The 14,619-nt window shown below is 33.6% G+C and overlaps 1 protein-coding gene across 1 annotated transcript; it reads left to right on the forward strand.

Annotated features, from left to right (window-relative positions):
* The first annotated feature begins 5,522 nt into the window (after nt 1–5,522).
* On the forward strand, nt 5,523–6,688 carry LOC110021218 (NAC transcription factor 32-like). The gene is made up of 3 exons (XM_020719629.1): nt 5,523–5,700; nt 5,817–6,106; nt 6,215–6,688. The coding sequence occupies exons 1-3, from the start codon at nt 5,523–5,525 to the stop codon at nt 6,686–6,688; spliced, it is 942 nt and encodes a 313-aa protein (XP_020575288.1).
* Nucleotides 6,689–14,619: the final 7,931 nt, after the last annotated feature.

Here is a 14,619-nt window from a genome sequence, read left to right on the forward strand (position 1 = left end):
TATTCAGAGGGTATTTGGGGGTTATAGGTAAGTTACAGATATGTTACAGGGGGTATAACGCGAATAAAACCCTCCAATATCATTTGAATAACATCTGATGTACGCAGCTCTGCAAACGTCTTATGTACGCAAATTTTTCTCTTCAATAAGAGGATTTTGCATGCCGGTTCTCCAGTCAAGATATGCATTTTTTTTTGTTTAATTTTGAAAATAATTATCAAAATAAACTTTATGTATGACCACTAGATGAATGTCTTATAATTTTATAAAAAAATTTTGGGGGCATTTACCTACATACCACCCAATTCCTATATTTTTTTATAGTTAACGCCTAAACTTTATTTTTTTTTTTCTCATTTATACAACCCTAAATTTTCCTTTCATATCAAACGTGGCATTATTTTAGCTCATAAAAACTGAAACATTGGTTGCCATGCATATGAAGGTGGCATATATGTAAAAACTTATGTTTAAGATATATAAATACATAGGAACTCAGTGGTATTTATTTGAATCTTCCAAAATTTCATATTTAGCTTAATGAGAGCCAAGCACACCTAATATACATGTTGATCGAGCTTGAACTTCTAGGTTAAAATGCTAAACAAAATGTTAGAATAAATGTTTCACAATTAAGCTTGAACTTCTAGGTTAAACCGACTAGATCATTAAATACTGTAAGCAGGAAATCAAGTTGGTATAATGGGTATCAATCACCATGATTTTTGGAAGCGACAGATTAAATGAGGTTATGATAGCAATTCGAGAGATCTCGAACAAAATATTTGAACAGAAACACACAAATAAGAAATTATAGAAAAACACACAAAGCACACAAAAATTTAATGTGAAAAAACCCAAGAACTGGAAAAAATCATGGAACCACACCACACCAAAAAATTCAATATACACTATAAGAGGAGCAGGATCTGATATTTGCATCGGATATTTCCGACGCAAATGATAGCGTTGGATTAGTGTTAGATAAGTGGCGAAAAATAAATTATGACATTTATGTCGGAATTAGCGTTCGATTTACATCAAAAATTTGTTTGTATAAGAGTTCAGAAAACGACAAAATTTATATTTAGGTTTGCGATGGAGTTTGCATTGAATCTGCGTTGAAAAAAACATTGCAGATGCCTTAGTTATTAGCGTCGAACAAGTTCAAAGAAAATTCGACGAAGATCCGACACAAATGACCTAATTTAATCTTCTCGTGCACCTAATTTCATTTTCCCTTCGCTCGTCTCCCCCTCCCGCTCATCTTCTCCTCTGCTCGGAAGTCTTGAGCGTGACTCCCCTTCTCCCCTTCCCTTTCCCCGTTCCCTCTTCCTCACAGGTTCGCTCAAGTCCTCGCAACACAGTCGCCATTAGAGCTAGTTGGGAAAGTCCTTGCATATTTTAATTTGCTTATCCCTAAAGATTAATTCTAGCACCTCCGAAAAAAAGTGTCTTATTGAATGTTCCTCTCAAGTACCTGAGAATCCACTTCACCGCCTCCAATGATGTTTCATTGTATTACCCATGTACCTACTAACCACTAACACTGCATCTATTATATACATTTCATCGATTATATAAAGCTTTTAATTGCAAAGCATATGAAGTTTTTTCATGTGTACTTCCTTTATTTCATATTTGGGTGCTAGTTCATTAGATAACTTGAAGTTACTACATAACGGGGGCAAACTGATTTTGCCTCACTCAAATTGAACTTGTATATGACATTCTCAATATATTCTGCCTAAGATAACTTCACTATAACTGCACTCATATACATGTTGATTTCATACAAAGAAACTTTTGAGCTCTATGGTAGATACATAAAAAAGCCCCACCAATCAGAAAAATGTAAAAAGGATAGATGCTCAATTTGGTAAAGCACCAGTTCCTTAATCACCTGCTACTGAAGTCAATAGATTGAACAGAGTTACATGATCGATATTGAGGTATTCTGCTTCATTGCACAATATTCATTAACTGATATTGATGAATCAGGGTGCAATGAAGAAACCACTCATGTTGAAGGCTCAAATGAGTGAGAGTTTGTCATGGATGATCAAACACAGACACTAAAGTCAAATCCGACATGAGATTTGGCAGACTTGTCAAATGGCAAAATGACACACGCATAACAAGTGAATCTATAGAATAAAAAAAGAGTCAGATGTTAGCTGTCGATAAAGCTTGTTGTGAAGTAGTTTCAACAAAAGAAATGAGTGTACTACTCAGACATATTTTTTTTCTTGCAGTGAAGATGACAACTATCAGAGTTATATATTGAGCTTGATAGTTGAAAAAATTTTAAATCTAAAGTAGTTGCATGCTAACTTTGTATGTGAATATGTATCACATAAATTAATTATGAACTTCAAAAAAAAATTGATGAAAATAAAATAAATTAATTAGAACTAACTTATGATGAATAATGACAATAAATTCATTTGATCTTCAGCAAAACTTTTATAGTTCGACATTGTCACAATAAATTTCATAATTGTGAAATAACATATTATTATATTTCATTTATCAATATTCAAACAATCAACGTAAAACCATTTTCTTAAAAGCTTCTGTAACTAAAAAAAACCATATTGACCTTATTTTCTTTGCATCTCTACTTTATTTATTTTGCATCTACTTGAAACGAAACAGCCCGCAGAGCATCTCAATTAAGGTGGTGTTAATGTATGAGGATTTCATTCTCAAACACAATAAAAAAGTTTACACGCCACACAATTACATTGAATTTACATATCTAACACCTAAATTATGTTCTTTTGTTACATTTTAACCATCCAAATATTTTTATACCACCATTTTAACCTTTAAAAAGTGAAATGCACATTTTCCAATCAAGGTGAGGTGGTATATGCAAGTAAAAATGAAAGTTTAGCTGTACGATGTGTAAATACATAAGAATTGAGTGCCATGAATGCAAATCTTCCAAATAAATAATCCTACAGAGAGAACAACATCAATGTAAATTCCACACAGAATCTTAAGCAGTTTATTCGTGCTTTAGCCCAAGCTACAACAACCACCTATAATATGCCCTAATAAATAGTGATGCTTCATGAACTATTACACATTAAAGGCACATTGCAAAAACAAACTTAGGGCCGTTTGGTTGGAGAATTTAAGCAGGATTTAACCTAAAATTTTCCAAAGATGAGCGAAAATAACCATAAAATCTACAAAAGCTAATGTTTCTCTTCTGATTCCTCAGTAACACAGTTGTTAAAAAAAAAAAAAAAAAAAAAAAAAAGGAGAAGTAAAGAAAAGGAGAAGCTCGACCCGAATTGATTCTCGCGTGCGATATGGTTGTACTGGAGGCTTTATTAAGTACTACTATGTTGTACACAATCGCTTTTGTATCGAACTGTTTATTTAGATGTCTTTTATAGTACAACATGGTTATATTGAAGAAAAACATTTGATACAACCATGTTATTCACCATGGTCGGGTCGAAAAGCTTGACCCGTTTTGATTATCATGTACTAGAGGTTTTCTTGATTACAATCATGTTGTACACTACAGATCTCACGCCAAATTGTGTATTTGGATGATTTTTTACTTGGTACAATATGGTTGTACTGAAAAAAAACCTCCAGTACAATCATATTGTACATCAGGAGTGGGTCAGGCTTCAGTTTTTCTGTTTTTTACAATAAAATAATGTATAAGTTCGACACACATCAAATTTTTATTGGAGCTGGAACACAACTCTATATCTGGACTCTAGACGTAATATTTTCTTGAGAAGGGGAGCCCATGCAAACAATAAGTAGCACACCATCTTTGTTTATCAGTCTTTTGAGCGAAAAAAATAATTCAGCAAAAATGACTCCTTCCCTATTTGAAAAATACTGTAAAATTGTACTTTGTTTTTTTTTTTTTCACTCCAACCAAACACATGAAATTAAAACACAAGTATTTTTATTACTTTACATCTTTTTCTGAAGCAAACCAAACATAACTTTCACTGTAACAATCCAGATCCTAAATTCTCCAATAACTATAACATAATGAGGAGAGATAAGGGGACTCTCCATTTTAACCTTTAAGCCCCCTCTCCAAGAATTCTCCCTTTTTGCCTAAATGATCTTTTGTTCTGTTTTGGCTTGTATGCTTTTGACCAAATATTTCTTCTTTATCTGGAGTGCATCTTACTGTTCTTCTACTAGCTTGTGATACTAAATGGATTTTACTTCTGTCTTCAATTTCTTTTTCACTTCTCTCCTTTTTGGCGCTATTAATATTTTAATACAATCCAATAATAAATCAGGATTTAACATCTTGCTTTATATCAATCATGAAACTACATAATCTGAAGCATAAGTACTCAAAATATGTATCTGTTATGACCAAAACAAATTCAGTGCTGTAACGGCTCATGGGATCTACAATGTTCTTTTTCTTCTTTATCTTTTAGAAAAATAACTTGTATTTTATTAACTATACAATATACATTATGCTCATAATAAAGCAAATTATAAAAAAAAACATTCTAATTAAATTTTAAGCAGGATATTTCGCCTTAATTTTCCTAATATTTTTAATATCATACATAATTGTCCTCTTTTAACAAAATTTTGGCCTTTGTCTGGCTTGGTGTTGGTTTCTATGGCTGAGTCTTCTCCCTTCGCCTTTGCCCTCATCTACCAGTAACTATTGACGAGCTCAGCTCAAGTTAGCAGATGTTTGATGATTGAAACTTCAAAATTCTTGAGTTTCAGCTTCAGAATGCTGGAGATTAACGAATATCGACAAATTGCTTGTTTCGAAGAAGCTCTGAAATAATTAATTTGATTTTTCATCCGAATTAGAGTTGGATAAAATTTAGGTCAAATTATTCTTATAAAATCTTAATAAGAATGCATTTTATGTTAGACGATTCGTTTTTAAATGAGAGTAATAGATTCAAAATTTATTAAAATATTTTTATCATATTAATCTCAAAATGAATTTAGTTTTTGAAATTTTTGTTAATAAAAATCTGACGAAATATTCTAATTCATTCTTTTTCCTTCTTAATATAGGCATGAGATATATGACAAAACACTTTTCCTTGATCCTTCAGATATTTTGATGGAATAACACAAAGTTAATTTCTAATTTATAATATTGCAATCAATATAATTATAAAATGAATACTTTAGTAAAAGAAAATTTTTTAAATACCAAAAAAATTTGTAATTTAATAAATTGTTTTATATATTATCATATGCTATGTTTATTTTAGTTATTAACTTTCTAAGCGAACTCTTCTGTAGGCAAATGTAGAACGGGCCCCACAGAATTACAAAGTCAAAAGAATCAATAAAAAGTGGAATGGAATGGACGGGCAGAGATACATATAAAATACGAACCATCCATGATCCAACACAAACACAAAGTTGAACTCACATTGTACTTTTCTTCATTGAATTCAGTTCTCTCCCTATAAAATAGTCCCTCATTTTCAATCTTCATAGTTCCTCTTCTAATCCTTCAGTCATTCTTCCTGCTATCCAAGATGGAAGGCAGTGGATGCTTGAATGGCTATCAGTTACCTCCAGGCTTCCGCTTCCACCCCACAGACCAAGAGCTAATCATCCATTACCTGAGGAAGAAGATAACTTCATCTCTCCCTCCATCTTCTTCCATTATTGCAGACATCGATCTCTACAAGTTCAACCCTTGGGAGCTCCCCGGTACTTAACCCTTTCCTACATTTGGAATCCATTAATCATATAAAAATTGGATTTTGATGAGTATAGGTTCCCAAAGTTGTGTTTTTTATTACTAATACGCAGCGCTTTGATTTCAGAGAAAGCGTTTTTTGGTGAGGGCGAATGGTTCTTCTTCAGCCCAAGAGATCGCAAGTACCCGAATGGTGTTCGGCCGAACCGCGCTGCTGCGTGTGGATACTGGAAGGCGACGGGCACTGATAAACCTATATTGGCCTCTAATGGCAGCCATTGCCTCGGCGTTAAGAAAGCTCTCGTTTTTTACAAAGGCCGGCCGCCAAAAGGCACCAAGACTGATTGGGTCATGCATGAATATCGCCTACTTGACTCGAATACTTCTATGCATCATAAGCATAAGGGCACCATGCGGGTAAGAATTCTGCAAATTAAAAATTTTTTAAAACATAATTAAGAATACAAATATGTTTAAAACAAGGGCTTTGAACACTAATTAACTCTTTCACTTGAACAATTTCAGCTGGACGACTGGGTTCTCTGCCGAGTAAGGCATAAGGGCAGCTTTCTTCCGGAAAACGACGAGAAACCATCGCCATCTCCGCCGCCTCCGCCGGCATCAACGTCGATCTTCACCAAATCTCCTGTGCAGCACGACTTAATGCAGCAATATGCCGGAAAAGAAAGAAACAATTTTTATGAGTTGAACGACTGCCAGCTTATGGGATATCTCTTGGGTTCTGCTACGCAAGCCGAAAGCGGCTGTGAAAGCTCCGATTTGGTTTATGATGGCGATTTCTTCGTTGGAGATCAGCAACAGCCTGAGCTTGTTTCCTCCATGCTGGGTTCCATTAAAAGGAAGCTATCTTTTGGCGCTCTCGATGAGCTCATGATGCTGCCTCCCGGCAAGAGGACGCACCACTTCAACGCTGGAGAGGAGCTGTCGCCTACAGAGTCTGATTCAGATGAACAGGAATGCTTAGAGTTTTTGATATGAGATTATATAAAGTTTGTGGCTTTATGATTTATATTGTTCGCCTTTTATCTGAATCTTAGTATGGAGGAAATACAGAGCTGCTGAAGGCGATTATATTGATCTCACAAGGCGCATTGCCATGGTTGTTTAATTTTTTGCTTAGTTTATTTACATTTTTTTTTCTTAGAGTTTTGTTTAAGAGCAAAATGTTGTAGAAATAGGGTTCTTGAAAGTTAAATAAAGGATGAAGATTGTTCAGAAGTAACTGTTCTGTATGCACCTGTTCATAATCTGCAGAGAGAGTGAGATGATTATTTATGTGCTGCAATCAATTAATATTAATGAATATTATCTTAAGTTATTTGTGAATTAAACGATAATTTTTTTCTGAATTAAAATTCGTTAACTTTGTCTCTGTTTTCATGCATGGCGGATACATGAATTGAACGAGAAGATTTGAGGGATAATGTGTTGTTTATTATGTCACTGACATTTGGCAAAGATCCTTTCAGTGAGGGAATTCCGATGACCAAACTCACGAGTTGTGATTTGTTTATGATTAGCGATGAAGATTTGGGCTGCTTATGAATCCTTTTATTACAGTTAGGGCTGTCAATTTGGCTTGTTGTTCGTGAACAGCTCATGTTCGGCTCGTTAAACAAGTCGTGTTCGACTCGTTTGTTAAGCCTAATAAGACGAACACGAACAATTTTTAAAGCTCGAAATGTAAACGAGCCGAACAAGAACAACAGTTTGTTCGCTCGTGTTCGGCTCGAAATGACTCGAAAAAAAAATTTATATAACTTTCTCTATAACAATATATTACATATATTATTTATATAATAATAAATTATATATATTTATGTCTAAATTTAAATCATAACACCTCATATGACAATGTGGTTAGTGTCTTTTTTTGTATAGATTTGATCCAAGTTCGAATCCCACACTTTACATCTATTTTTTCTCAATCTTAGTTTAACGAGCCAATTTCGAGCCGAACACGAATATTTAAATCCAGCCGAACACGAACACGCTGTTCACGAGCCGATTTCGAACACGAGCCGATTTCGAACACGAGCTATTTCGAACGAGCCAAACACGAGCCAAGCCCGAGCTCGCTCAATCTCGGCTCATTTACAACCCTAATTACAGTGGAGGTTTATATGGTAATATAATGATTTGATCATCCTAGCCTTTTTTTTTTCTAATTTGTAAAAATTTTATCACCAATCTTTAGACTTGAGAGCATTACAATAATTCTATGATGATTATGGATACTAAAAGGGCGGCGGCTTTGAAACAGAATGGCTAACCCATCACCCAACAGGGATTGTATTATTTGGTCAAAATTGAAAAATTGAAATCAATACAAGTTTGATTGATTCCATTTGATGTCAAAAATGTATCTAATTTTTTTCTTTTAAAATATCAATATTCTATTGATTTTAATTTTTATTTAATATATCAAACCAAAAATAAAAAAAATTGAAGTTGCATGGAGGATTCATGAAATTAAATCAGTATTACCCATGCAAGATATGTATTTCTTGATATTTGTTCACAACAAATCGCCAAAGAATTGATTTTGTTGAATTCTGATTTGTTTGCAAATCACATCTAAGGGTTAGAGCATAAGAAAGAAAAGAGATAAAGAGCCATAGAGAGAAATGAATAGTAAAATGATTCCTTAGTTGACTGTGCTTCGTCACTATGAAGTTTACCATTCTCTTCTAGTGAAGTTCTGCAATAAAGCTTTGTAGCAATTTTTTATTATTATTAGTTTTTGTGAGCGTCAATGATAGCCATATACTTAACTTCTTTGGCAGGCAGAGCAACAATCTTCTATAATTTGGTAAGCAAACTCACTATTATGTTACACAAATTAAGTGAAGACATAACATGTACTTCTTATAACATCAGCATCTCATATAAGATTTGAATCTATATATTTTTTTAGATCAATTTCTGCACTTACAAAAAAAAGTTCTTTCTTGTTTGTTCCTCACAAGTATCCTAAAAATCAATTCACCGCCTCTTAATGATGTTTTCTTTAATTATTCACGAATCGTCTGACCACTCCCATTATATGTGCAATATATGGTCTTGTACATATTATCACATACATCAAACTTCCAATAACTAAAGTATAATGGGTTTTTTTTATTTGTGTTTGCTTAGCTTCAGACTTTGATAATTATTTCTTAGATAGTATAAAGTGACTAGCTAAGCTAGTGCAAACTAATTTTGTCTTGCTCGTGTTGAATCTGTGTAGTTACTTCTTAATATATTCTTTGTGAGATAGCTTTAACATACCTGCACTCTCATCCTTGCAAATTCTCATACTAAGAATTATTTTAGTTGAATAAATTTATTATTTGAGACTGCCTTGATAATTGCTTCTCCATGTTCCTAATTTTCTTTGTAGTTAATCATGTAATCAACATGTCATCCAATACAAGAGAAAAATAATAGTCATTTTTAAAAGATTTACTGAAGCAGCAATCATTTGATTGGTTATGATATTTCCTTAGACTATTAAGTGATTTTGTTACATATTGATGTGTTAACTTTCTAAACTTTATTCACTTTTGAATTTGTCATTGACATATTAAAAATCTTTGTGATCTAGGACCTTTGACCACTAATTTGAAGAACAAGTTGGTTAACACTCATTCACCTAGTGGAATGGACATATTATAGGTAAGAGATTACAACCTCATAGAGAATTAGAGGATTCAGGGGAAGCTTTGCATGGCTAAGGCAACTTAATTGTAATATAAGTTTTTGATATTTTTTATGACATAGGAAGAGGCTTAGGAGAATTTTTCCTTGATTGTCAACATTATGTAAGAGAAAATCATTGGAAGAATGTTGAGGATTCACATGATCTAATACATAGAAGCAAGTTTTTAATATTAATAAAAAAAACTCAAAAAACTAATTAGACTTTCTTTTTCCAAAATCAAGATTTAAAACCTTTCAAAACTTCGTCAAACAAACATAGTTATAGTAAGCTAGAACTTTTAATTTTTGGGAAATTAAAAAAGTTTTCATGGGTTCGATATATGGACTCAAACATATATATTACTTGAGTGACACATGAAAGCATGTTTAATGTGTGTTTCACAGCTATGTGATATCACCAAATAACAAAGAAGAGCACATGCAAGTTATTGCTAGGTGACCTGGTGCCTAGTTCTTGCATTTAGGTGTTATAAGAAGCTCTTACATGATCAAGAAACTAAGTAGCTGGAATGTCAACACTCAAATTTGATGCTTGGATGCTACCCCAAGATCTTGTTCAACCAGAAAACTGAGTTTTTTGAAACCTGGCTCCTAGGGCTAGTACCTCGACACCCATGCCTGACGCCTAAGCACCTGCCCTCTGGTGCCTAGCGTCCATAATCGACTTTAGGCATTTTTGAACATTGAAGATCAAATTTGATTAAGTAAATGACTGAAGAAATCTGGAGGGCTTTCTCATTCACAAATTTATTTACTTCTTTTACTTATATGTATGTTATGTGAAAAGAGAGAGTGTGTGGAGAGAAATTAAGAGATTCAAAATGTTGTAATCAAGGAAGGGAAGTTTGGTGGCTAACAAATCTTGGGAACAAGGATTGTCTTTGATCGTATTTTATTTTTATATACACTTATACTTATTTTTATTTAATTAATGAAATCATGTTTTTGTTTCAAATTTAAATAGCACTTGAGAATCTTCCTTTTCCTTAAATTGATAATTTAAGTAACTTAAAGATACTCATGTCATTTGATTGTTAAAAAGTTTCGAGATATATTGATATGTTGACTTTGCATGCTTCATTTACTTTTAAATTAACCACTTGGATTATTAAAATAAGCAATCTAAGATGATGGAAGAAGGGTAGGGGAACAACTAAGTTAACATCCACTTTCTATGGGAATATGAATATCGTTGGTAGGATTGTGCATTTAATAAGAAAACATGAAATCCTTGGGGTCTTTGCATGATTTAGGAGACTAAATTATAGCATGAAACCCAAAGCCTTTTTATGACCTTAGAAGAGGCTAAGAAGTATATCTTCTCTCAATTGTTAATGATATTTAAATCATTTAGATAACTCTAGGTTTCTTAGTTCCAATTCAAGAGAGCTTTTCTCACTTTATAGAAAACCTTACGCTCATTATTTAGGCTTTTATTTTTGCAAAAATTATGATTAAGAACTTAAAAAAATTCACAAACCTTTGATACCTCAAAATAGGCCTAGGATTACTAAACTGGAACTTTCACATTTTTGGAAAGTAACAAATTTTTTGTGGGATTAATACACGGACTCAAAAATATGTATAATACTTAATTAACACATACACTTGCATGATTTATGTGTGCTTTACCATATCATGACATCAAATAATATTAACTAAAATTGTCTAGAAGAAGTGAGTTTTTCTTGGCTTCATAAGAATAATATTTTGACTAGCAATGCTTAGCTATTATTATGTAAGTATCTTAAAATTTAAGTTCAACCTCTCAAGAACTCATTTAAAGATTAAATTTTTTTTATGAAGTGGCTTGAAAAATAAATATTTATTTAGCTTTCTCTCTTAATTATATATGGAGGGACACTAAGGTTTTGTAGAAGCTTACGGTATGGTTTTTTTCTTATTTTCATATGATTTGATTTGACAAAAAACTTGTATGAAATATTTGATTAAGATTAGATATTTTTAAAAAACAAAGCGCCCAAAAATGTTGATTTAGTGTTGAATTAAGTGTAAATAAAGTAAAAAAATCTATGAATAACCAATGGTGCTTCTGATTTATGTTGTAGAAAATGAACTCATATAAATTGTGTATGATTATCAATAAGACTTGGAAAGGATCTAAATTTGATACCAGTGAAAAAGTTTTGGCTTGAAAAAATATGCTTAAATACTCCTGAATCTATAACCACATATTTAAATGGAAATAAATCTTTGATAAAAGATAGTGAGAAGCACGTACCAATGAAGTGCAAGTTCTATTCATTACTTTTTTCCATAGAACATAAATGTCACAAGAACATATTCATCAATTGTTCATTTTAATTATTGCCAAGGGATTGGAAGAAGATATCTTTGATCTCACCTTTGGTTTTCTTATGGTTCTTGGTAGTATTCAATCTCCCATTGACAGTAACCAAATAGTTATCAATATGTTGTTGTCTAAATCTTCGTTAATTTTTCTCTTATGAAACTAGGGAGATGACATGGTTGATAGAAGTTTAATGACCCATTAGAAGTTGTTGAGAAGTTTAGGGTGAAGAAAAACATAAATCGACACAAATCCAAAAGAACACAAAGATTTAACGAGGTTCAGCAAAGATGCCTACGTCCTCGGGAGAGAGCGGCAAGTTTCACTATTTCAGAAGGGGGAGTTACATACCCATAGGGTTACACATCTATTTATAGATAAAATCCACAAATAACTACAAACACGCCCTCGCTCCCCCCAACCCATTAAGAGACAAACCTCTCCGTTACATGAGACACACTTCTTCATTACAGAAGACACACATACTCTGCTTCGCTCCGCTCCAGAATCTGTCAATTTATGATATATGAGCCATATTCAACAAATCTCCACCTTGGCGAATATTCAGCCCCTTAGGAGAAATACGTCATGGAGTTTCTTACATACCAGAAGTGGGTTGGGCCACCAAGCTTCTCTAGCAACTGCAAACATTTAACAAGTCCAAGCAATGCAAGAACTTATTGATAGTAACGGGTTTGGTCAACATATCAGCTGCATTCTCATTAGTATGAACCTTCTGCAACAGTATCTCACCAAAAGCAATCAATTCTCTAATCTTGTGATACCTGACATCAATGTGCTTGGTTCTCCCATGGTACACTTGGTTCTTAGTCAAATAAACAATACTTTGACTGTCACAATGCAACTGAACTTCACCTTGCTCAACGCTCAATTCCTTTACTAGCCCAACAAACCATAAGGCTTCTTTTGTAGCTTCAACTACTGTCATGTACTCAACTTTAATTGTAGATAATGCCACAATAGACTGAATTGTTGATTTCCAATATATAGGCCCTCTACCAAGAGTAAACACATGCCCAATTGCATGCCCAATTGTAGACCTTCTGTAGACCTTCTGTCATCCAAATCACCAGCATAGTCAGAATCAACGTACTCCACAACCGAAGAATCATCCTGCTAACTGCCAAAAATAATTCCATGTCCTACAATACCATTTAGATACATGAAAATCAACTTGATTGCTTCCCAATGTCGTCTTTCAGATTTAACCATGTATTTGCAGACTTGACTAACAACATGAGTCAAATCAGAATTAGTACATACTATTGCATACATCAAACAGTCAACTGCACTGGCATATGGAACATTTGCCATGTTTTTGATTTATGTATTTGTCTTAGGACACTGTTTTGAAGAAAGCTTATAATGATTTGCCAAAAGAGTGCTTACAGGTTTTACTTTGCTCATCTCAAACCTGTCAAGTACTTTCTAAACATAGCCTCGTTAAGATGAACATAATCGTCTTGAGCTTCTGTCTCGATGAATCTCCATTTCAAGAATCTTCTTCGTATGACCCAAGTCTTTCATGTCAAATTCCTGGCTTAATAAAGCTTTTAAACAAAGAACATCATTCATATTCTTTGCAGCAATTAGTATATCATCAACATACAGTAACAAAAAAATAATAGAACAATCATCAAAGCTCTTCACAAAAGCACAACAATCATACTCACATCTCTTGTAATCAATCTGAATCATGTAGGACTCAAACCGCTTGTACCATTGTCTTGGAGACTGTTTCAACTCTTACAACCATTTCTTTAATCTGCAAACCAGATGTTTCTGTCCAGGTTGAGTGGACCCTTATGACTGCTACATGTAAATTTTCTCCTCCAAATCACCATGCAAGAAAGAAGTTTTAACATTCATCTGCTCCAAAAACAAATCCCAAATGGCTACTAAGGAAAACACTGCTCTGATTGAAGTATGTCTAATCACAGGAGAAAAGATTTTATCACAATCTATCCCCTTCTACTGTGAAAATCTCTTTGCTACCAGTCGAGCCTTGAACTTTTTCCCTTCTTTTTCTGATACTGCCGGTTTCTTTTTGTGCACCCACTTGCACCCAATAGCCTTCTTTCCCTCAAGAAGCTGAACTAGTTCTCATGTGTGATTTTGCAAAGACTCCATCTCCTCAACCATTACACCCATCCATTTCTCTTTCTCTTGATTGGTGATACCTTCTTGAAAAGTGGTTGGATCATCGTTGCTAATGAGAAGTGCACAAGAGATCAAGTCTTCATAACCCAATCTGCTAGGAGGCCTTATATTGGTGCATCTCTATTTGTCTCTGACTATATTATAATTCTGCAGATCATCTGGAATAAAATCACCAGGTGTTGGATTTGAACATTCAACTCTCTCAGTTGTTTCTGGATGTTGTTCTAAATCCATCTGCACTCCATTTGAACTAGAACTATTCTCTTGCACCTTGTTTTGATTCTGCTGTAACAGGGATTGTTCATCAAAAACTGCATCTCTGTTGATCACCATCTTCTTTGCAATCGGATCCCAAAACTTATATCCTTTCACACCTTTCTTCACACCTTTCTTGACAAATTTCTTGTAGCCCAGAAGGATGCACTACTTAGATTTTGGATCAAGTTTTGATCTTTCATCTCCAGGTACATATACATAAGCAGGATAACCAAAAATCCGTAAATGATCGAAATTAACTGGATTACTGACCAAAGGAAAATATGTAGATTTTCATACCTATTTTACACTATTTTTGATGATATTGCACTTTAAAGAAATGTATTTTTGATATTTTCTTGCAGGTATGATGAATTATGGTCATTGGAGCAAAAAGATGCAAAAATGAGCGAATTTCCAGAGACTCCAGATCAATTAATTTAGAAGGCCCGCAGAC

The sequence above is a fragment of the Phalaenopsis equestris genome, unplaced genomic scaffold (assembly GCF_001263595.1).
Source record: "Phalaenopsis equestris unplaced genomic scaffold, ASM126359v1 Scaffold000123, whole genome shotgun sequence".
Classification (NCBI taxonomy): Eukaryota; Viridiplantae; Streptophyta; class Magnoliopsida; order Asparagales; family Orchidaceae; genus Phalaenopsis; species Phalaenopsis equestris.